Here is a 21,856-nt window from a genome sequence, read left to right as displayed (position 1 = left end):
TAGGCACCCAGCAAGGCGAAGCAGCCACGGGATGTTTTATTGCTCTGCTGAGCTCTGCTCCAGCAGCTTTGCAGCAAGCTCGGAAGGTGCAGGAAGGGAAGAGGGGACAAGGGGCACTTGGCACCAGCCCGACCAGCTCTCCCCACCCCTTGCAGAGGTGCTTTGGGGTGCTGGAGCAGAGCTGCGAGGACCCCGTCCTCTGCCAGGCCAGCCCTGCAGCGGTCCTGCCCGCAGCTCCTCAGCTGCAGCCCTGGTCCCGGTCCCATCCCCAGCACGTGCCAACCAGAGCCCGCGGCGTGGGATGTGCTGCAGGGAGCAGGGCCACCCCGGCTCCTGGCAGCAGCCTCACAGAGAGCCGCTCTCGCAGGCGCTGGCCGCAGCTGGCAGACCCGGCACCTCTGGCCTCCGCTTGGCCTGCAGCGAGGAGGCAGAGCAGTGGAAGGAGCCCGTGGCTGGCGAGGGTGGCTCTGGCACAGGGCTCTGCCCACAGGGGCAGCCGCACCCCGCGCCACTCCGGAAGGGGATGGTGAAGAGCCCATAGGTGATGGGGTCTAGGCATGCATTGAAGAGGCCGAAGATGAAGAGGATGTGGCTGAGGGACTGTGAGACCCTCTTCTCCATGGCCCGTGGGCAGAACCAGTACCACAGCCCCAGCAGGTAGTAGGGGGTCCAGCAGATGATGAAGGAAGAGACAATGACCAGGCTCATCTTCAGCATGCGCAGCCGTGCCCGCGGGATGTTGTTCCTGGAGCACCGCAGGGACATGTCCCTGGAGGAGACTGAAAGGCAGGAGCACGGCCAGCTCAGCCAGCTGGCCAGGGCAGGGACCCCCATGCCCATGAGGAAGGTCCCCGCTTAGCCTATGCTTCCCTGATCCCCCAGTCCCAGGACCCCCGTGCAGCCCTCGAGATGGGGACGGGGCAGCACGGCGGCCCCCGCGCGTGAGCACTCACAGAGGCTGGAGCCCATGCGCCGGGAGATCTCCAGGAGGATGCGCGCGTAGCAGCACACCATGACGAGCAGCGGCAGCAGGAAGAGGCAGGCGAAGCTCAGCATGTTGTAGAGGGTCTCGTGCCAGGGCTGGGCGAAGCTGCCCCGCGTGGTGCACTGCGTGAAGTTGCGCGGGGAGCGGACGGTGACCGTGTGGAAGAGGAATAGCTGGAAGCAGAGCACGGATGGGCCGGCAGCCTCTCCGTAGGGCCACGGAGGAGACCCTGCCGCACCCCTGCAACGCCCTGGTGGGGCATGAGTGGTCTGGGGTCCAGGGATGGAGCAGAGCTGCGGGACCGGGGCAGAAGGGGGGCTCGAGGGGCAGGGTACCTGCGGCACAGAGAGCCCGGCGCTGAGCAGCCAGGCAGCGTAGAGCATGAGCTGGTTCCTCCTCCGGGCGCGGGCGATGGCCAGCGGGCGCAGGATGGCGGCGTGCCGGTCCAGGCTGATGACCACGGTGACGAAGGCGGAGGCGTACATGGCCAACAGCTTGAGGTACATGAGGAGGCGGCAGGCCAGGTCGCCGGCCCGCCACTGCACGGTGATGTTCCAGACGGCGTCCAGCGGCATCGCCACCACCGTCACCAGCAGGTCGGCCGCGGCCAGGTGCAGCAGCAGCACCCGGATGTGCGAGCGCCGGCCCCGCCGCCGGCCCCCGGCCGCCCGCAGCACCGCCAGGTTGCAGCCGGCAGCGAGGGCGAAGAGGGCGAAGGTGATGACCACGCGGGCCTGGGCAGCGGGGGAGAAGGTGGGCAGCCGCAGGGCCTCCTCGCTGCCATTGGGCCGGGGGCTCCAGGCGCAGCCCCTCTCGGGGGGGAGCAGGCTGCCGCAGGGCGCTGCGCCAGCTGCCCCGCTGCCGTTCCCTGGTGCGGGCTCGGGCTCCTGCCAGCTCCCTCCTGCCGCAACAGGCAGCATCAGCACCAGGCCAGCCCCTGCCTGGGCCTGTCCAAGGGGGCTCTGGGGATGGGGGCTCCAGGGGAGCGTGGTCACTCTCAGCATGGGAGCAGAGAGTGGCCCCCAGCCCCTGGAGACCTGCACCCTGCTAGCGCTGGAGCGTCTGCCCCAGGCACCCTTGCCCCAGCTCACTGCATTCCCGTCCTTACTGCTCCATGCATCCCTGCTCCCCCGACCTCGCAGAGCTGGGAGGGTCCCCAGCAGCAGCAGGCAGGGCCACAGCTGACCCCAACCCACTGCCAGCCCCAGGCCATTCCTGCTGCCTGGCCCGTTCCCTGCCCCAGAGCATCACGCTCAGTCCTGCAACAGGGATGGGAAGCCTCCCAGCCCCAGAGAGCCTGACGCAAGGGCCTCTGTGGTACCGGGCACCCCCTTTCCTGCACCCACCTCACCTCCAGCTGCACCCTCCAGCCCAGCTCCTCCGCTGAGCTGGGCCATGTCCTGGCTGCTGCTCAGGCTCTGCCGTCTCTCTGCCCCGAGGGCTCCTGCATCAGCGCTGCGCCCAGCTGCGGCCAGCCGGCCGGGGGTCCAGCTTGCCGAGCGCCGAGCAAAAGCACCGCCCTCGCCGCTGGGAGCGCAGGGAGCAGGGCAGGTACTGCTGCTGCTCTGCCGCCTGCAGCCACCTCCACTCCTGTCCCTGGCCTCGCACAGCAGGCGATCGGCAGGATGCCCTTGGTAGCTCAGGTTGCTCCTTGACGTAACCAACCTGCTGGGAACGTCTTGCTCCTTTATCCCTGCACCACCCACGTGCAAAACCACACACACACACATGCACAGAGGCTCGAATGCGCATTCATACACATACATGTATGCATGTACCCCCCCACACACACATACACACAGACACATACACACACAGCCCTGTGCCCGTGGGCTGGGCCAGGCCCAGAGCCGCACAGGAGGACCTGCCCCAGCGCTGCAGCCCTGGGCTGGGTGCTGCAGCACACGCTCCTGGGGCACTGCAATCGCTGCTGCCAGGCCTCAAACGCAAACCAGTCACCAGCTCAAAGGAACAGGCGCCAGAGTCCGCACTGCTCAGCTCGGGGGTCTGGCTGGGGGTCCAGCTGCACAGCGGGGGCCTTGGGAGCCCCCACTCACAGGGCCTCCAGCTGGGTGCAGCCGTCACAACAGCTCATTGCTTGGGTGCGGTTTGCTGGGGCCCAGATATCCACAGGTCCCTTCCCACCCTGCGTCTGCCCACTGCCCCCAGCCCACGGCTGTCCCCGCGGCCGGAGCCACAAGGACTGCAGCTGTGGCCTGGGGGAGGGGAACATGGCTCGTTTGCATCTCAAAGGCTCTTCCCCCTGGCAGAAGGAATTAACGTTATTAGCAAGTCATTTCACAGATAAGTGGGGCTCATTAGCCCTGCAGACCCCTGCCCCAGAGCCCCTGGAGCTGGAGAAGGGCCCCCCCCCAGCACATTAGCATCTGGCTGCGAGTCCCTTTGACGGGGTCCCCACGAGGGACCCTCCAGCCACCCCTGGCCCTGGGTGCAGGCCTGCACCCCATGGGGAGCCCATCACCGCGGGCAGCGCAGGAAGGTGCAGACAGGGCTCCCCTTGGCAGCCCCCGCACACATGCTGAGCCCTGCTCCGGGTGGGGGTCTCCAGCCCCGATGGGGACACAGCACCGAGCCCTTCCCTGTGGGGCCCCAGGGCAGCTCCAGCCCACTGCGTCAGCCGGCCCTTGGGGGGGGCCCGGCTGGGCAGGGCTGGCCCCCGCCCTGTGAGCAGGGGGTGCGGGGGAGTCCCCCGCTCCCCGGGGCCGGAAAGCGTCCCTTCAGAAGAGGTGTCTCTCCTGATACCTGTCAGCAGTTGCTTTTCCAGATGCTGTCCTGCCAGGCTGCATCCTCTGCGGCCCTCCATGGGGGAACGGTGACTCCACATCAGCGCCTCTGCCCTGCTCCCGCAGGGAGGCCTGTGCCCTGCTGCAGGGCAGGAATTGCACTGGCTCCACTGGCTTCTGCCACCTCCTTCCCAGCCCCAAGTGCGGGCTGGGGGCTGTGGTGGGGACTTGGGCATGCTGCACCCCAGCCATGCCCTGCACCCACCCAAGCCCGACTCCCTCTGTGTGGACAGAGACAGCAGCACACAGGGTAGGCACAAGGGTTTATTTATGTACAGTCGTGGCCAGCCCCAGCACATGCAGCACACAAGAGGCACCTTGTCCCCATCACCTCCCAACTGTCCAAGAGGGGACACGTGTCCCCCAGCCTGCAGAGCTGCACACATCTGCTTGGTGCACCACAAAGCCAGTCAAGGTAAGGGACACACGACATCTGGGGCTCCAGTCCCCAGAGTCCTGGTAAGGACAGGTCAGTCCTGTGGCTGCAGCGGGAGCAGAGCCTCCAAGAGAGAGAGTAGATCCGCAGAGAGATCCTGCAGGGAAGCAGAGGGATGGGTGAGATGGGGCAACCAGCCAGTGCAGGAGGTTCAAGGCAGGGTCCTGGGGGCCTTCTGGGGGGAGGCCCAGAGCCACCCACCAGGACGGCACCTGGGCCAAGCTACTCCATGGACTCAGGTCCATCCCACCAGCAGAGACCTCAGCCAGCATGTGGGGAGGCCCACCATGGAGGATCGGAGCAGGCTGAGGGAGTGTGCACTGGGCATGTCCCTGCTGCAGGCTCCGCATGCATCTCGGGGGATTGGGGTGGGGGGAGCAGGATGCTTCTCAGTGCCAATCCCAGGCAACGTTGCCATCGCCCCAGCACCAGCCCCCTGCACAGCCCCAAGAGGAAGCCACAGGTGCTCAGACACTGAGCCCTGCCACACATCAGCCCCACACAGGGGAAGGACATCTGGGCTCATCCCACCCCGTGACAGAGCACACCTACCTGGGAGACCATCCCTGCATCCGTAAACTCCGGCAACATCAGCCCTGCATCCAGGATGGGGTCGCTGAGGGGCTCCGGGGGGCTTCCTGCCCCTGCGCAGTGAGGAGACAGCCAGGAGGATGCATCGACGACGAGAGCCCCATCCAGCTCCATGGGGCTCCCTGCCCCTGTGCAGCGAGGAGGGGGCATCCAGGAGGATGCACCAAGGGAGGATGCACTGACGAGGGAGGATGCACTGACGAGGGAGGATGCATCGACGAGGGAGGATGCACTGACGAGGAGTGCCTCCGGCAGCTCTGGGGAGGTCCCGGCCACAGGGCTGCAGTGCGGTGACCCCCAGGCACCCATCCCCACGCCGGCAGCCCTATCCAGCTCTGGGAGGGCCCCAGCTGTGGAGCCACAGCGCGGCGACCCCCAAGTGGTTGTCCTCACACTGTGGGTCCTGTGCAGCTCCGGGGGGCTTCCTGCCCCTGCGCAGTGAGGAGGGGGCAGCCAGGAGGATGCATTGACGATGAGAGCCCCTTGCAGCTCCGGGGGGGTCCCAGACATGGAGTCACAGTGTGGCGACCCCCAGGCACCCGGCCCCATGCTGAGGGTCCCATGCAGCTCCGGGGCGGTGCTGGACACAGGGCTGCAGCATGGCGACCCGCAGGCGCCCATCCCCACGCCGGGGGTCCCGTCCGGCTCCGGGGGGCTCCCTGCCCCTGTGCGGCGAGGAGGGGGCAGCCAGCAGGATGCATCGACGGCGAGAGCCCCGTGCGGCTCCGGGGGGGCCCCGGGCGCGGGGCCGCAGCGCGGCGACCCCCCGGCGGCGGGCGGCGGCGGCGGGCGGCAGCAGCCCAGCCCCGGGGGGCAGAGCGGGCAGCGGCGGGCGGCCGCCCCCCGGCGCCGCGCCAGCGCCTCCTCGCCCAGCCCCAGCAGGGCCGAGAGGTGCCCGATGTAGCGGGCGGCGAGGCGCAGGGTCTCCACCTTGGTGAGGCTCTGCCCCGCGGGCACCAGCGCCGGCGGCAGGTAGAGGCGCAGCGTGCGCAGCGCCCGCGCCAGCTGCCTCATGCGCAGCTTCTCCCGCTCGCTGGCGCTCTGCCGCGGGCCCCCCCGCGCCCCCCGGGCCCCGCCGCCCGCGGGGCTGCGCCCGCCGCGGGGGCGGCGCCGGGGCCCGGGCGGCGGCGAGCGGCCGCAGGAGCCCGGCGAGGCGGCGGGCGAGCTGCTGCCGTAGCCGTCGGGCCGCGCGGCGCCGCGGCGGGGCAGCGGCAGCGGCAGCGCGGGCGGCAGCGCGGGCGGCGGCGCGGCGGCGGCTGCCATCGCGGCCCCTGTGCCGCAGCCCGCGGCCGCCGCGGCTTTATGCCGGCCCGGAGGTGTGAAGTGGCACCTCGGCCGGCACCGCCAGCACTTCAAAGGCCGGGGGGGCCTTTGAACACGCTGGTGACGAATTTTACCCCGGCGGCGTGAGGCCGCCGCCCCCCCGCGCCGCCGCGGCCCCGGCCCGGCCCGGGACAGACCGCGGCACCCGCTGGCCGCGGGGCCGGGGCGCCGGGGCCGCGCTCGGCCGCCGCCGCGGGGCACAGGCAGCAGGAAGCTCCCCCCTCCCCCCCGCCGCCCCCGCTAATGGCGTTTCACACGCTCCCACTAATGAGCCCTGACGCCTGCTGGGCCGCGGGGCTCCGCCGGCGCCCCCCGACGGCAGAGCCCGCGGGGCCCCGGGGCCCCGGTGAGGGCAGCCCACAGCCCTCCCGCTCCGCTCAGCGCCCCACGTTTCCGCTGCCCGGACTCGGGGCTCTGCTTCTGCTCCCAGCCCCCCTGCGAAAGCATCCCCCATACGAAAGGGGTCGGCTGGCGGGAAGAGCTCCGGGCAGCCCCTCTGGGGGCTCGGGACCCCCAGCAGCAGCCCCACAGTGCAGGTGCGGGGACAGAGCAGCCCGGGGGGCACGGCCCCTTCCCCAGCACGCACGGCGCTGGGGCGTTCGGGGGCGCGAGGGCTGGGAGGGGGCCCCCCGCCGCGTTCCCAGGCCCCGCGCAGGTGTCGCTCCCCATGGCTGGTGTAAAGGTTTCCAGGGAAACCCAGCACTGCCGCACACAAGGAAAACACATCAGCGAGTGGGCTCCGAGGGAAGGGCCTGGGGGACCCGCTTCCCAAACGCAGGCTGCGAGCGCTCGGCGTGCTGCGCAGGCCCCTAACACAGCGCAGCCCCCGCCCGGGGGTGGGGGACAGGCTGCACAAGCCTGGTAACATGGAGGGGTCTGCAGCCCCCGGGGGCACAGCAGTGTGCATGGCCCCCGTATCATCAGATGTGCACAGTCCCCTTATAACGCAGCAGTGTGCATGCCCCCCCCCCAAAAAAATTTCCCACATGGAAACACCTAAACAGGAACTCTGGAGGGAAAGGGCTGTGGAGTACCCAGTTGGGCCCAGACAGTTAAGCTGGGCACTGGGAATGGAGCTGGGCATGAGGCCCTGGGCTGGGCATGGAGCTGAGCATGGGGCACAGAACAGGGCACGGGGCATGGAGCTACGTGTGGGGCTTGGGGGTCTGCACAGGGCATGGAGCTGGGCACAGGGTGCAGAGCTGGGTGTGGGACATGCAGCTGGATGCTGTGCCTGGGGCCATTGGGACCTGAGCTGGATGGGAGGAATTGAGCTAGGTGCAGGGAACTGGGCTGAGTGCAGAGCACAGGCTGGCCGTGGGGCACAGAGCTGGGCATGGGGCACAGAAGCAGTTGTGGGGCGTGGGGCTGGTCATGGAGTGCGCAGGCCCTGCCAGCTCCTCCCAGGGACATGTCAGAGGGACTTTCCCCACGTGAGCTGGAGATAACATTGGATGAGCCAAGGCTTCATCACTGATGGGGCTCACATTTCCGAACAGTCACATGAAGTTTATTAAGTTTTCATTGGAAACACTGCGCGATGGCACGGAAGCAGTGCGATTACCGCTAACCCCGGGCTGCGCGCTCCAGCGAGCCGAACCTCTGCAGTTTCCGTGCTCCTGCCCTTCTCAGCAGGATGAGGTGGAGGACAAGGCTCGGCGCTCCCCAGGGCTGGGCAACACGGACTGCAGCACGCTGGCACTGGGTGCTTATGAGACCAGCTAGGAACCTGCATGGGGGCAGCTCTGGCTTTTAAAACCATCCTGTGCAGGTCGTCTTGGGGCCTGTCTGAGCCCTGGCGGGTCACTGGTGTGGATGCCATGGGGAGCAGGGGACCCTCTGCCTGCAGCTCTTCCCGCAGCCACGCACACCATTGCATCCCGCCGTGCCGGCAGGCACAGCTCTGCTCTCTGACCCACGCACAGCCCCGGGCAGACCATTGACATCCCCTGCTGAAAGCTCAGCCGCTGCTGGGCCTGGGCAAATGTGCACAACGCACCTCACTGCGGGGGTTAACCCGCCACCTGCACCCACCACCCAGCCGAGCGCTGTGAAAGGTTAACGCCCCAGGGCCCTGCAATAGCCCAGGCAGCCTGTGCTCCTACGGTAAGGTCATTGGCAGCTGAACTGGCAGTTATCTCATCACAGACATTTCAAGTGTAATGGATAAATGGCTGAAGAGTGAATAGCTCTTACTGCCCGCTCCTGCCCTCTCTTACACTAGAGCAAGTGCTGCATCACGCCTCCCATCCAAGGTCCAGGCGCTCCGGTGTCTGACTCCAGCTCAGCCCCTGCAGAGCGGTTCCGTGCTCAGAAACCCGACCAACCTTCGCAGGGCGGCAGGCGGCACACCCTGCCCAGAGCTGGGCTGCCGCCAGTGTGGCGGGGGGCTCGCGGCCCAGCGGCCCCTCGTGCGGGCACCCCTTCCCCGTGCACAGCTGCCTCCGGGAGCGCTCTCCCCTCGGCGCTGCCTTGCCCCTTTCCCAGGCCCCCTCCTGGGTCTCATTAGCTGACGAGCTCCTGGGTAATGAGTTCTGCGGCCCTGCTGGGCAGCCTGTTCCCACCTCGCTCCGTGTTTAGACAAGTGCTGGAGCGCGGTGGGGCCGTGACAGCGCTGGGACGTGGGGTCAGAGCTGGCCCCCGCCGCAGGGAGAGGTCACAGCCCCCCACCCCGTGGGGGACCCCAGGTCTCTCTGGCCCGTGGCGTGGGCAGCGCTCACCCAGGGCACTTATCTCTGGAGCAGAGCCTGCATAAGCACCATGCCTGAGCCTGGGGAGTTCGTGGGCTGCGTGCCACTAGCGCCTCTGGGGACGCACCCGGGGCACCCCGCAGAGCTGCTGTGCCGGTACAGCAAGCCCTCCCCTCTGCTGCACACTCCTCCTCCAAGCTCCAGCATCCACCTCTGCTCCATGCACAGCAGCACGTGCTCGCCCAGGACCCCTGCACCCAGTCCCCACACCACGGCTTTGCTCTGCCTGCAAGAAGAGGCACAAAGGACCCAGGCGAGAGCGCGGCTGCAGTCCCACGCACGCACAGCTTGGGCACCTCGCTGCGTGTTCCTCGGCCTCCACCCAGGCGTGGAGGGCTGGCGGGGACGGTGCGGGGAGGCTGTGCCCTGCTTGGGAGAGGGAGCAGAAAAGGCACCAGTGCACAGGATGAGAGCGCCCTACCCAAGCCTGGGCTAGCAGCTGCCTCCCTGACACCCCTCATGCACCATCCCAGGCCTGGAACAGCCCAGAGCACTGAGCCCTGTGGCCTGGTGCTTCCCGCAGCCACATCGGGCGTGCAGGAGGGAGCAGATCCCCCGCAGCTGAGAGCCCCCCCAGGACGTGCACACACGGGACCGGCTAGATCCTGGCAGTACCAAGGCACAGGGGCACTGCTTGCCCCTAAAGGCACCCCAAACCCGGCACGGCCGCGGCCAACCTGCCCCATCTTCCAGCATAAGTGCCGCAAGGCAAGTGACGCCGCGGGGCCAGCCGGCCTCCCGCGGGCTGCAGGGCCGAGGGGAGCCCACCGCCCCGCGCGGGGCAGAGCTGAGCAGGATATGCAGCCGCGCCGGGAGCAGGGGCTCAGCGGGAGAACGGCCAGGCCAGACCTTATGGAGTGATGCGTGGGCAGGGCTGAAGCTGCAAGTCTCGCTTGGGGTCTCCAGCGCAGGGTCTGGGGTTTGCACCGCCTGGACCAGGCGTGCACGGAGCCCCGCTCCCCGCGGCTGAGCGGCCTGGGGGGCACAGGGCTGGGCCTCTGCAGGGAGCACAGGCTGCTCCTACAGCTCCTCTAGAGCTTGCAAGGAGCCCAGAGAGGCAGGGCTGCACCTCACAGGGTGCAGGGAGGCCCAGGCAGCACAGCCAGGATGCAAAGACTGCCACGGGACATCCTAGCAAGGCAGCACATCGCTCTGCCCCAAAGGCACTGGCCAAGCATCTCTGAGCCAGTCATATGGAGGCGGGAGCACACCGGGACCCGCAGCCCTCAGGGGCTGTGCTGGGAGCCGCGCAGAGGGCCAGGGGCTCTGTGGGCATTGGCCCAGATGAGGTGCAGAGAGGGGGGCACCCCCGAGGATGTGGGGTGGCCTGGCAGCCCCCAGCGCGAGAGGCGGCAGCCCAGGGTGCTTGGCAGCTCTCCCAGTGCTGCAAGGTCAAGTCCCCACTGCAACGCAGCATCATGCAGGGCCCGGAGAGCCCGGGGCTGCAGGCGGGCTCTGGCAGGGCTGGTAGGCACGTTAGCATCTCTCACAACCGTGTGAATTGGCCCTTGCACACTTCCCAGCGCCGGGCAGCGGCAATTAAGGGCTGGAGGAGTCAGAACTGACACCTCTGCAAATGGGCCCGGCTTTCCCAGGCTCCCGGCCCCAGCCCCATCCTGCGCTCCCCGGGCTTTGACACCTCCGGGCGGCCCGCAGCAGCGTCGCTTCACACCTCGGGCCCCGCATAAAGCCGGGCAGCCGGGGGCTGCCCCGGCGGCGGGCGGCACACAGCCCCGGGCATGGCCGGCTCCCCAGCCCCGCTGCTGCGCCGCTGCCCGCGCCGCTGCCGCTGCCCACCGCCCACCACGCTGCCGGGGCCCGGGGGGCGGCCGGGGCGGTGCGGGGCGCGGGGGGGCCCACGGCAGAGCGCCAGCGAGCGGGAGAAGCTGCGCATGAGGCAGCTGGCGCGGGCGCTGCGCACGCTGCGCCTCTACCTGCCGCCGGCGCTGGTGCCCGCGGGGCAGAGCCTCACCAAGGTGGAGACCCTGCGCCTCGCCGCCCGCTACATCGGGCACCTCTCGGCCCTGCTGGGGCTGGGCGAGGAGGCGCTGGCGCGGCGCCGGGGGGCGGCCGCCCGCCGCTGCCCGCTCTGCCCCCCGGGGCTGGGCTGCTGCCGCCCGCCGCCGCCGCCCGCCGCCGGGGGGTCGCCGCGCTGCGGCCCCGCGCCCGGGGCCCCCCCGGAGCCGCACGGGGCTCTCGCCGTCGATGCATCCTGCTGGCTGCCCCCTCCTCGCCGCACAGGGGCAGGGAGCCCCCCGGAGCCGGACGGGACCCCCGGCGTGGGGATGGGCGCCTGCGGGTCGCCATGCTGCAGCCCTGTGTCCAGCACCCCCCCGGAGCTGCATGGGACCCTCAGCATGGGGCCGGGTGCCTGGGGGTCGCCACACTGTGACTCCATGTCTGGGACCCCCCCGGAGCTGCATGGGACCCACAGCATGGGGATGGGTACCTGGGGGTCACCACACTGCAGCCCTGTGGCTGGGACCCCCCTGGAGCTGCATGGGACCCCCGGCATGGGGACGAGCACCTGGGGGTCGCCACCCTGTGGCTCCATGTCTGGGACCTCCCCGGACCTGCCCGAGGCTCTCGTCGTTGACACATCCTCCTGGCTGCCCCCTCCTCCCTGTGCAGGGGCAGGGACCCCCTCAGAGCTGCACAGGACCCCCGGTGCCTGGGAGTTGCTGCACTGTGGCCGCATGGCCAGGACCCCCCCCGAGCTGCCCGAAGCACTCATCGATGCATCCTCCTGGTTGCCCCCTCCTGACTGCACAGGGGCAGGGAGCCCCTTGGAGCTGGACAGAGCTCCCAGCATGGGGACAAGCACCTGGGGGTCACCACCCTGTGGCCCCGTGGCCGGGACCCCCGTGGAGCTGCTCCGGACCCCTGGCTCAGACTCGGGGTCCTGGTTGCCGTCACTCTGCAGCCTCAGAGCAGTGGCCCCGCTGGACCCCCGCTGGAGACAGGACGCGGTCACAAGCTCCGGGAGCGGTTCCTCCTCCTGCCCGGAGCCAGCAGCCCCCAGGGCAGCGGTGACAGACGCAGGGCGCTACGGACCCCCCGCACACGGCTCTCAGCTTGACTCGCGCTGCCAGGTACACACAGCCCCCAGCCCCCTCCAGAGCCGGCTCTGGCCCCGGCCCCTGCTCCGTGCTCGGAGTCGGGGACGTAGGAGGGGGCCACCCGGTGCTTCGGCACGCGATGGGGGGATGCTGCCCACGGGGTGCAGGAGAGAGGGGCTGCCAGGCGGCTCCCACCCCAGCAAAGTGCAGTGCAGGTGAAGCTGCGCTGGGCGTCCACCTGCACTGGCAGAGGGGGCAGTGCCCAGCTGGCTCTGCAGGAGACCCAGTCCTGGGGGCACGGGACCCAGGGCGTGGGGCACGGGGCGCAGGGCACAGGGCGTGGGGTGCAGGGCACGGTCCCGTCCCGCGGCAGATCTCCTGACACAGCTCTTTCGGCACAGCTCGGCAACCCGCAGGCCCTGGACCTGCTCTTCTCCCCGGACACCCAGCCAGCCCCTGCCATGCCCGGCTGTGCCCCGGCACGGCGCTGGGGATGGTGGAGCTGAGCCCGCGCCCGGCGCTGCACGGGCAGCGCAGAGAGGACGGCAGCCTTGCTGTGCCGCGCTGCACACTGGGGAAGGGATCCTCATTAAAGCTGCTCTGCACTGCTGCTTGCACTGCGTCTCGTTACTGCGGGGTCCCAGTGCTCCTGCTCGTTAGGCTCCGGAGCAGGAGAGGGAGGGGCGGATTGCCCAGAGCACCCACCCGGTGGCCACAGATGGCCCTGGTGGGCAAAGCTCAGCTCCAACTCATGCTGGGGCCAGCGGCACTCCAAGGGGTCCGTGGACCTGGGGTGCCGGAGAGGATCCCGGGGGTCCCTCAGCTGCACTGGCCCCTGGAAGGGGCAGCCTGGAGCTGCCCATCAGGCCCTGGCGCTCTCCCTGGACAAAGCCCCATGAAGCCGGGCACCGTCCCCACGCAGACCCGCCGAGGCCGGCCGGGCGCCGCAGCCGTGCTCTGTGCCGGGCTGTCTACAGTGCACCCCGTGCCGGCAGGCGCAGCGCCCCAGGAGACGCCCTCGCCCCGCCGGGACCGGCCCCGCAGGGACCGCCGCGGCTCCCCGCTCCCGCAGCCCATCGGGCTGGGGACGCGTGCCCGCGGGGCTGTCTGCAGGCGTCTGAGTCCTGCCCTGGCACGGTCCGGGGAAGCCAACGCTGCCTCCCGCCACGATCCTGCAGTGCCCGATCCCGAGGAGGGGCCCCTGGGTGCATCCCAGCCGCGGAGCCGGAGAGCCCGGCGGGGGCCGGCGCCCGGAGCAGGGTGCCGGCGGCCGACGCGCGAGCGGCGTGGGGCTGGCCGGGGCCCAGCAGGAGAGCTCGCACGGAGCCGTCAGACGGAGGGGCCGGGGAGCCTGGCGTCTGCAAGGCCCCCAGAGCCACTTAGCACCAGGCTCCTAATGGCCCGGGGGGCTCTGCTTCCTCGGTCCCCTGCGCGGTGCCCGCTGCAGGGTCCCAGGTGTTTCCTGCCCAGACCCCTGCCCCCTCCAGCCGCGGCGGTGCCCCGCACCCCGGCCCCACAGGCACGGCTGCCGGGGAAGTCTCACGTGCAGCCTTTTATTTACAGCATCGGAGACCTCCCACGGGCCTTCACGGAGCCCAGCAGCGCCTCGGCCTCCGGCAGCCGTGGGGCAGCGGGGCCCCGCCGGCAGCCCCAAGCCTTCGCGGTCCAGCCCCTCCTCTGCCCGTCACACGGGCGCTGGGCACTGCCGGAGGCAACGGCGGCTGCACGGGCAGCGGCGCGTTCCCATCGGGAGCAGCAAAGGAGCGCGGTGGCAGGGGCAGCCGGGCTGCAGCATCCGGAGGCCGGGGGCAGAGGCGGGTGGAGTGTAGGGGACGTCGGGAGCGGGCGAGAGTCCGGCCTGGCCGCCGAGGGCGGCGGGGTCTGGGAGCGTCGGTGGGTCCCCGCAGAGCCCATCCCACCCCGGCCGGCCCGGCGGCCAGTCCCGAAGGAAGGTGCGTGGTGCGGCACGGCGCGGCACCGCGCGCGGTTAGCTAGAGCCCGTTTCGCCCTGGAACCAGGCCAGCACCGTCTGCTTGTTCGCCTTCACCCAGTTGATGTTGGCTCTCGTCTTCTCCAGCGCCTGCTCCAGCGCGCGCGTCCCTGACCCGAAGCCTGTGTCCTGGTTGTCCACCTTAAACTGCTCCAGCTGCAGGGGGAGAAAGGGGCTGGAGCAGGCGTGGGGCACCCCATTGCTGGTGGGGAGCTGGGCAGAGCGGGGCAGGCGCAGGAGCTGCCGGACGCCTGGGCCCGCGGGGGCCGGGGTAGGACGTCCGTCCCCGGGGTGCTGGCTAAGGGGCAGGCGCAGTGGGCAGAGACGCACCCCACGTCGCGCCGGGCTGGGGGCAGCCCAGGCCCCAGAGCCCCCAGCGCACGGACCCTGCCGGGGCCGGGACGCACCTGCTGCAGCTCAAACTCCGTCGAAAACCGCTGGGTCACCGAAGAAATCAGGCGGGAGAAGGAGAAAGAGCCGCCGCCGTACCTGGGGGAGCGGAGAGGGGCGGCTGAGCAGGGGCATCGCCCGTGGGGTGTGGAGCAGCACCCAAGGGGCACCACCGATGGCCTCCTGCCCCCACGCCACGGCCCCCGTGGCACTCACTGCCCGAAAAGCGTCTTCCAGTTGCTGCGGATGAAGTCCCAGGCCAGGGGCTGCCCCACCACGTTCCTGGCGATGCTGTTGATGGTGGAGGTGGCGTCCTGCTTCCGGATCTTGGTGGGATCGATGGTGTACTGCAGGTACCTGGGGAGGGATGCCGGGGTGAGGGCCGGCGGCGCGGCTGCGGCATGGCCCCGCGCCAGGGACCCCGTCCCACCTGTTGAGGATCCAGGGCTCAGTGCTGCAGGCCAGGGCCGAGCGGAGCTTGTCTGCCTCGGACACCACGGTGGCCGCGCGGAACCTCTGCCAGATGAAGTCCCAGGTCTTCTCGCCGCCGGTGGCCACCGCGCTGCAGTAGATGGCGGAGCGCAGGTTCGGGGGGATCCTGCGGGAGGGAAAGGCCATGTCGGACGGGACGGGGAAGTCCTCGCCGTGCCCAGCCTGGCGGCGTGGCACAGCCCGGGCCCAGCCCCGGGCGGGGGGGGCTCACGGGTTGTTGCTGGAGTTCTTCTGCCACTCGTCAAGCAAGGTGGTGGCCAGCTGCTGGCACTCGGAGATGCCGTAGGAGCAGGCGGTGCTGATGGCATTGATCTCGTTGTACCTGGGGAGAGAGGAGTGGGGGGACTGGGGGCCAGCATGGGGGCCCGAGGCCAACCGCGGGGACCGGGAGGAGCCGGGGGCACAGCGCAGAGCCGGGTGCCAGCCGGCCGCGGCGCCGCGCGGCACTCACTGGTCCATGAGGCCGCTGGGGAGGTCGGCCCAGTCGTTGGTGACGTTCTTGTAGTGCTGGAACAGGGGCGTCACCTGCTTCTGGATGTACCTCTGTGGGCAGGGAGGGTGGTCAGCGCTGCGCCGGCGGGCAGCGGCCCCAGTGCCGAGCCGGCCCCCGCGCCGCGCTGCTCACCGTCATCACCCCGAACACCTCGGTGCGGTCGAACATCAGCTCCAAGTAGGCGAGGTTGTTGAGCGCCGCCTGCCAGGGCATGTACGCCGTCTCCTTGCTCAGGAACCGCGTGGTGTTCAAGGCCACCGTCACGCTGAGGTACTCGGCCCTGCGGGGGCGTGAGCAAGGGGTCGGGCTCCCCGGACCCCCGGACCCCGCAGCGCCACGGTCCCCCCACACGGCCAGCTCTGCTCACCTGGCCAGGTTGAAGGCATCATCGATGATCTGGGCCCGGTTGATGACGGGGATGGCCTGGGAGAAAGCAGAGGCCGTGCGTCAGGGCGGGCGGGCACGGGGAGCGGTGCGGCCCCGCCAGCCCCCAGCCCCACGTACCAGGTGGTTCCTGGAGAGCTGGTTGAGGAGCTGGTCCCAGTTCTCCTGGTTGTAGTTGACGCGGAAGTACCCGCTCACCCTGAGGTTCAGCAGGAGCCAGTCGGGGCTGCTCACCTTGAACTCGCTGTAGGTGGCTGGCGGGGGAGAGGAGCGTCCGCGGGGGTCCCAGCCGCAGCCCGGCCCGGCCCCTCCGCCCGCAGCTCCCCCCCAGCCCACCACTCCCCAGCCCCACGCCTGGCGCCTGCGCACCTGAGACGTCCTCCAGCCAGTACTTCTTCTCGGTGCTGTTGGACGTCTGCCAGGTGATGGGGACGATCCAGGTGTAGCTGTGCCGGGGGACAGGCAGAACATGGCACCGCCGCACCACACCGTGCGCACCACCCCCCAGCACGGCCGGGACCCCCGCAGCGGCCAGGAACGGCCCGCCCACCCCACGGCACTCACTTGAAGGAGGAAGGTCGGTCCACCTTGGAGGTGGGGTCCAGGAGGAAGTGCCTCTGGCTGATGGTGCCATCGAGTGTGTTCACGGTGACGACGGGGAAGCCCATCTGCAGTGTCCAGCGGTCCATGATTTGGCTGATAGAGCCGGGCAGGGAGACGTTGTTCTTGTCGACAGCCTGCGGGAGAAGGGACGGCAGCGGGTCAGCGGCGTCGTGGGGCCAGCGCCCATGCCGTGGGGCCGGGGCAGCCCGCCCAGCCCCGCTCGTACCGTCTGCAGATGAGCCCAGAGGTCGGTGTAGACGGTGTTTCCGTAGGCGAAGGTGTGGAGGTAGGACTGGAAGAGCCAGAGGCGAGAGCGGTGGAGGGCAGGCCCCAGGCGAGCGGGGTGCTGGGGGGCAGCAGCCCCCGCGCAGCCCCCGCCACGGGCTGCCCTGCCGCCCGGCGCCGGCAGAGCCTCACCTGCAGCCCCTCCTTGAACACGTCCTCGGTGAGGAAGTCAGAGAGCATCCGCAGCACCGAGGCTCCCTGCGGAGAGCGGGTGAGGGACGGGCCCGGGCGGCCCCGGCAGCCCCCCACGTCCCGGCGCCCCCCGTGCCCACCTTGCTGTAGGCGATGGTGTCGAAGACCTCGCTGATCTGGGCTGGGGTGTTGATCTCCTGCTCGCTGAAGGAGAGCGGGTGGGAGGTGGCCAGGGCATCGGTCGCCATCACCGTGTACAGCTCGTTGAGCACCATGAGGTCCTTCTGCAGGGGGCTGGCGTCAGCGCCCGCGGCCGCCCCGCGCCCGGGCTGCCCCGCGCCCCCGCCGTGCGCCCCGCACTCACGATGCCCCAGGAGGGCTCTGCCGAGTCGGCGCCCAGGTACTCCACGTAGGAGGCGAAGCCCTCGTTGAGCCACAGGTCGTTCCACCAGCGCAGCGTCACCAGGTTCCCGAACCACTGCGAGCGGAGCAGAGCGGCCGTCAGCAGCCCGCCGCGGCTGCGCGGCGCCGGCCGGGGGGGGGCCGCCGGGCACCTGGTGGGCCAGCTCGTGGGCGATGACGGTCACCACCCGCTCCTTGTTGCCGATGGAGGAGAAGGCGTTGTCGTAGAGCAGCGAGTTCTCCCGGTAGGTCACCAGCCCCCAGTTCTCCATCGCGCCCGCATTGAAGTCCGGGAGGCCAACCTGGTCTGGGGGTGGGGAGGGAGACGGCCCGTCGGCGCGGTGCTTCCCGGGGCTTGGAGCGGACGCTGCTCCGTGCGCCAGCCGGGGAGCGCGGCCCCGCCAGCCCCGCAGCACCCACCGGACTTGGGCAGCGGGTACGGCGTGTTGTAGTGTCGCTCGAAGAAGCTGAAGATAGGCCCGGTCACCTGGAGTGCGTAGCTGCCCTGGCCCTCGGCGATGGCCTGGGGGCGGCCCCAGATGCGGATCTGGGGAGAAGAGACACCAGGCTCAGCCCCCCGCCGGGCTCTGCCCCGTCCTGCCTGTGCCCGCTCCCCGGCCCCCCAGCCCTGGCCCTACCTGTATGCTCCCCGTGTTGTTCTCCACGCTCTCAAACTGGCTGACGATGAAGGCCAGCAGGTAGGTGGACATCTTGGGGGTGGTCAGGAACTCGGTGACGTTCCAGTTCTCCCCGTCAATCTGCTGCTGCCGGGTGCCTGCAGGAGAAGTGGGGTGGGATATCGCCAGCCAGTCCCAGGCCCCCCGGCCGGGCCCCGGGGCTCCCTCCGCCCCACTCACTCTTGGCAGGCATGTTGGAAATCGCCTTGTGGTCGGTCGGGTGGATGATGGTGACCGTGAAGTTGGCTTTCATGGCAGGCTCGTCAAAGCAGGGGAAGGCTTTCCGCGCGTCGGCTGCCTGCATCTGAGTCGTGGCCACGACCCTGCAAACAAAGCCCCCGTCAGCACCTGCAGCCGGGGGTCTCTGAGCCCAGGCCACCCGTCAGGGCCAGCCCCCGGGGCCCCACGGGAGGGCCGGGTTCCCTCGGCACAGCAAAGGAGCAGCACTCACCCTGCTCCCTGCCCACCAGCCTGCCCCGCGGGCAGCAACATGGGCAAATGCTCTGGGCAGGACCTGGGGTGGTCCATGCCTGGGGGAACGGGGGCACAGAGGCTCCCCCAAGTCCATAGCCTCCTCGCTCCCCAGTCCCAGCTGGAGACAAGATGCCCTAGACCTGGCCCACACCCTCTGCTGTCCCTGGGCCAGCCCCATGCCTTGCTGCAGCCCCCCCCCCCAGAGACCCACTCCCCCTGAACTCCCTTCCCCCTTCCCTGTCCCCCAACATCCCTCCCTCTCTGCCCCCACCTACTTGGTCTCCGTCCCATCCACATATTCGCTGCGATAAAAGCCAGCCAGGTCATCGGCCAGCTCCCCGGTGAAGATGCTGAAGAGCCTGTAGTAGTGGCCCTTCTGCAGCTGTGCTGCCAGCTGCACCACCAGGTACTGGGTGGTGGTCTCCAGCCAGGTCTTGGTGATGGCAGGTGGGCTAGAGCCATTCACTGCCTGCAGTGAGGTGTGGAAGGCCCCCTGCATGGTGTAGTTCAGCTTGTTGCTGTGGATGAGGATGATGTCGGTGGGCTCCTCGCAGACGAAGACCACAGTGCTGTTGCCCGTGAAGATGTACATCTGGTTGTTATTGGGCTTCAGGAAGGGCCTCAGGGTCACCTCGTAGCTCTCCGGCTTCAGCGTCGTGGGCAGTCTCCACTGGTTCCAGAGGTTGTTGGGGGCGGTGGTGGTGGAAGCGGTGGTGGTGGTGGTGGTGGAGGGGGTGGCAGGCTCCGAGGTCTTGTTCTTCTCCTGCGCGTACACCACGGAGAGCGCGATGATGGTGGCCACGGCCCCCAGGGCCAGCACGATGGCCACGATGCCGACGCTCTTGCTGATGAAGAAGCCTGCCGCCATGGTGGCACTGCGGGAGCAGCGCTGGGGAAGGAGGCTCTGCCCGCCTGGCACAGCTTTTAGCCTCTTGCTCCCACGAGGTTTATTAGTCCAGGTTAATGGGTGAAGTATTAAATGGCCATGAGGCTCGGGGGGGGGGACGGCCCCCGGCGCCGCGCTCTCCGCGCACCTGCCTCCCCGCCTGGCTGCAGCGCTGGGCTTGCACCGGGAGGCACCGGCGCTGCGGGGACGGGCGCGGGCTGCGGGCCAGGACTCCTGGGTTCGCTCCCGGGCGCCGGCCTGCCCTGCCAAAGGGAGCACAGAGCGGGTGTCACGGCTGGCGGCCGCGGCCCCGGCTCTCCGCAGGGCCAGGCGAGCGGCCCCGGGGCCCCGGCCCGGCCCCCCGCCTGCCGCGGGGCGGCAGCGCCCGCACGCCGGCGGGGCGAGCGGGGGGCGGCGCGGCCGGCGGGGCCGCCAAGTCCCGTGCTGGCAGCCGCGGGGCCACGGGGGGAAGCTGCCCTGCCCACGGCACTCACAAAGTCCAAGATCATATTATCAGGGTTGTATTGTACCGGAGGAGTTCAAACTTCTGGACCCGTGAACCCAGCTCAAGGTAGCACGTGCCCAGCGCCGGGCGCTCGTGCTGCTGCGGCCGCGGGCAGCGCTCGGCCCGCGCGAGAGCCGCGGCCGGCCGGGGCGCCCGACGGCCGGCTCGTCCTGCGCCCCGCGGCGCGGGGACCCCGCGCTCCGGCCGGCAGTCGCGGCAGCGCCGCGCGGGGCGGGGGCACCGCTGCTCCCCGCGCACGGGCAGGGCGAGCTCTGCCTTCGCCCGGGCAAGCAGCCAGAGCCACGCTGCCGCCGGGCGCAGGCCTGCGGGGTGCCGGGAGCTGTGCCAGGGGGCGAGGCGCGAAGGCACAAAGTCTGGTGGAGGGCCGGGGGAGAGGAAGCGCGATCCATCCTGCCCCGGGAACAGAAAGTGCCTTTTCCCAAGATCTGATATCTCCAGCGCTGCGACATCAGCAGCTCTTGCCCTGCCAGGAACTAGAGTGCCAGGCATGGGGCGAACAAAGGAAACGATGAGAAACACCCTCAGGGAACTCTGCCCCATCCCCGAGTGTCCCGAGAGCACCCAGCCAGAGCCTCCGGCATCACCAGCAGCTGCAGAGGGCTCGGGGAGCCGTCCCGGTGCCCGGGGTGCGCAGCATTCCCGGCCCTGCCGGGACCTTTCCGCAGGACACGCTCTGGCCAGAGCCCTGCTCCTGCGCCGGCAAAAGGCACCGGCTGCTGAGAAACTGCAGAGGCCAGTTTGCCGGCTGGGACGGCTCCCCGGCCGCTTGGCGCAGCCCCCGGGAGACGGGGGCCGCAGCCCGCAGGGCGCCCCGCAGCCCGCGCCGACGGGCATGCAGCACCCCAGCTCCCGGCAGAGAGCTCGCCCCGGCTCGGCCCCGCGCGGGCCCTGCGCAGCACGTGGGCTTGCACATCGCCAGCCTTCTGCCCAGCCACAAGACCTCTGCCCCACGCAAACCTTCCAGACCGCGCACACGCGCCCTGCACGTCCCCCCTCCACTCCGGAGCCCACATGCATGTCCCGGGGTGCAGAAGATACTGGCTCACCCAGGGCCCCATGCGACACACCGATCCCTTGAGGCCCCAGCCCTGCACGCTCCATAACCGTAACGCCGTAACACAGGCACCCCCTCCGCAGCCCTCCAGCAGTGCACACGCGCTCTGCAATTTCACGTGCCCCACCACAGCCCCTCCGGCACGCATGCAGTCCCCACTCCCCACGCACACAGCCCCGCTGCCCCGGCCACGCGAGCACTCTGCCCGGCAGCCCGGCCCGCATGCCCTCCGCAGCCCCTGCAGCGCCGGGCACACGCACGCGACCCCTTCCCCAGCCCAGCGATGTCCGAGGGCTGGGCCCCCCTGGACTCCTGCTGCTGCCGGCACCGGGCTCTGCCCCGACGGGGGTCCGGGCTGCCGCGGCCCCACTCACCTTGGTGTGCTCAGCCCCGGGGTGCAACGTGCCCTGCGACTCCTGCCTGCTGCATCCCTGCCTGCACCCTGCCTGGCTCTCCCGTGTCTCTGCTCTGCAAGCTCGGCCAGCCAGCGGGAGGAAAGTTTCCTCCTTAGGCTCCAAGGGAAGTAACCTGAACCGTTCCTCGCCACCTTAACCCCTGGGCTGCTGGCCGGCCCTGCCCTGCCCGGAGGGGCTGGCCGGGGCTCCGGGCAGTGGGTGCAGGACGCGAGGAGCCCCTGGCTGCAGCCCTGGCTCCTGCGTGCCCAGAGCGGGATGGGGCAGGCATCCCTCCGCACGGGGCCGGCGCCTCCGGCAAAGCCAGGGCCCCCAAGCAGCACAGCCACCACATCTGGAAGGCATCTGTTGGGGGAAGCCTGCCAGAGACGGCCGCCAGCCGCACGCTCCCGCGGGAGCGCGGCGCCCTGTGGCCGGGGACAGCCCGCGGCCGCCCCGCCAGCCCCAGACCCCTCCCCGGGTGCCCCCTCCTTCGCCAGCCATCACCAGCGTGCTCGCCCCTGGGGAGCAGGGGACAGGGGCCGGGCACACCATCCCCCAGCGGCACCCAGCCAGCTGAGCACGGCTGCCTCGGTGCACCCGGGAGAGGCATCCCAGCTCGGGAGGGTGCTGCCATGCTCGTCGCCCCAGCCTGGCACCCTGCACCCTGCCCCACCTGGCTGCAGCCGGGACGGGCTCGCGGGGCTGCGGCCAGGGCTCGTCACGGG

The 21,856-nt window shown here is 70.2% G+C and overlaps 4 protein-coding genes across 4 annotated transcripts; 1 reads left to right on the top strand and 3 right to left on the bottom strand.

Annotated features, from left to right (window-relative positions):
- Window positions 1-345: 345 nt before the first annotated feature.
- On the bottom strand, window positions 346-5,125 carry LOC134144798 (gonadotropin-releasing hormone II receptor-like). Its single transcript, XM_062583994.1, has 5 exons — window positions 4,778-5,125; window positions 3,995-4,010; window positions 1,321-1,886; window positions 954-1,158; window positions 346-779 (listed from the first exon to the last, which is right to left on the bottom strand). The coding sequence occupies exons 1-5, from the start codon at window positions 5,123-5,125 to the stop codon at window positions 346-348; spliced, it is 1,569 nt and encodes a 522-aa protein (XP_062439978.1).
- Window positions 5,126-5,605: 480 nt separating this feature from the next.
- LOC134144797 (mesoderm posterior protein 1-like) lies at window positions 5,606-6,001 on the bottom strand (the record flags this gene model as incomplete). Its single annotated transcript, XM_062583992.1, has 1 exon — window positions 5,606-6,001. A coding segment is annotated over one exon (396 nt), but the record flags the coding sequence as incomplete, so codon positions are not given.
- A 4,627-nt stretch (window positions 6,002-10,628) lies between these two features.
- LOC134144796 (mesoderm posterior protein 1-like) lies at window positions 10,629-11,006 on the top strand (the record flags this gene model as incomplete). The annotated part of the gene is made up of 1 exon (XM_062583991.1): window positions 10,629-11,006. A coding segment is annotated over exon 1 (378 nt), but the record flags the coding sequence as incomplete, so codon positions are not given.
- Window positions 11,007-13,487: 2,481 nt separating this feature from the next.
- Window positions 13,488-21,454, bottom strand: ANPEP (alanyl aminopeptidase, membrane). Its single transcript, XM_062583857.1, has 21 exons — window positions 21,111-21,454; window positions 18,546-19,419; window positions 17,977-18,119; window positions 17,758-17,894; window positions 17,540-17,666; window positions 17,272-17,426; window positions 17,082-17,195; window positions 16,858-17,001; window positions 16,718-16,783; window positions 16,527-16,592; window positions 16,262-16,434; window positions 16,067-16,143; window positions 15,818-15,951; window positions 15,681-15,736; window positions 15,446-15,593; window positions 15,272-15,363; window positions 15,032-15,142; window positions 14,759-14,926; window positions 14,545-14,685; window positions 14,346-14,427; window positions 13,488-14,094 (listed from the first exon to the last, which is right to left on the bottom strand). Exons 2-21 carry the CDS (start codon window positions 19,136-19,138, stop codon window positions 13,936-13,938), a joined length of 2,886 nt encoding a protein of 961 aa, XP_062439841.1. The 5' UTR covers window positions 19,139-19,419; window positions 21,111-21,454; the 3' UTR covers window positions 13,488-13,935.
- Window positions 21,455-21,856: the final 402 nt, after the last annotated feature.

Source organism: Rhea pennata, chromosome 10, assembly GCF_028389875.1.
Source record: "Rhea pennata isolate bPtePen1 chromosome 10, bPtePen1.pri, whole genome shotgun sequence".
Lineage (NCBI taxonomy): Eukaryota > Metazoa > Chordata > Aves > Rheiformes > Rheidae > Rhea > Rhea pennata.
The sequence above is the reverse complement of the archived record's forward strand: the minus strand, read 5'-3'. Positions and strand labels throughout refer to the sequence as shown.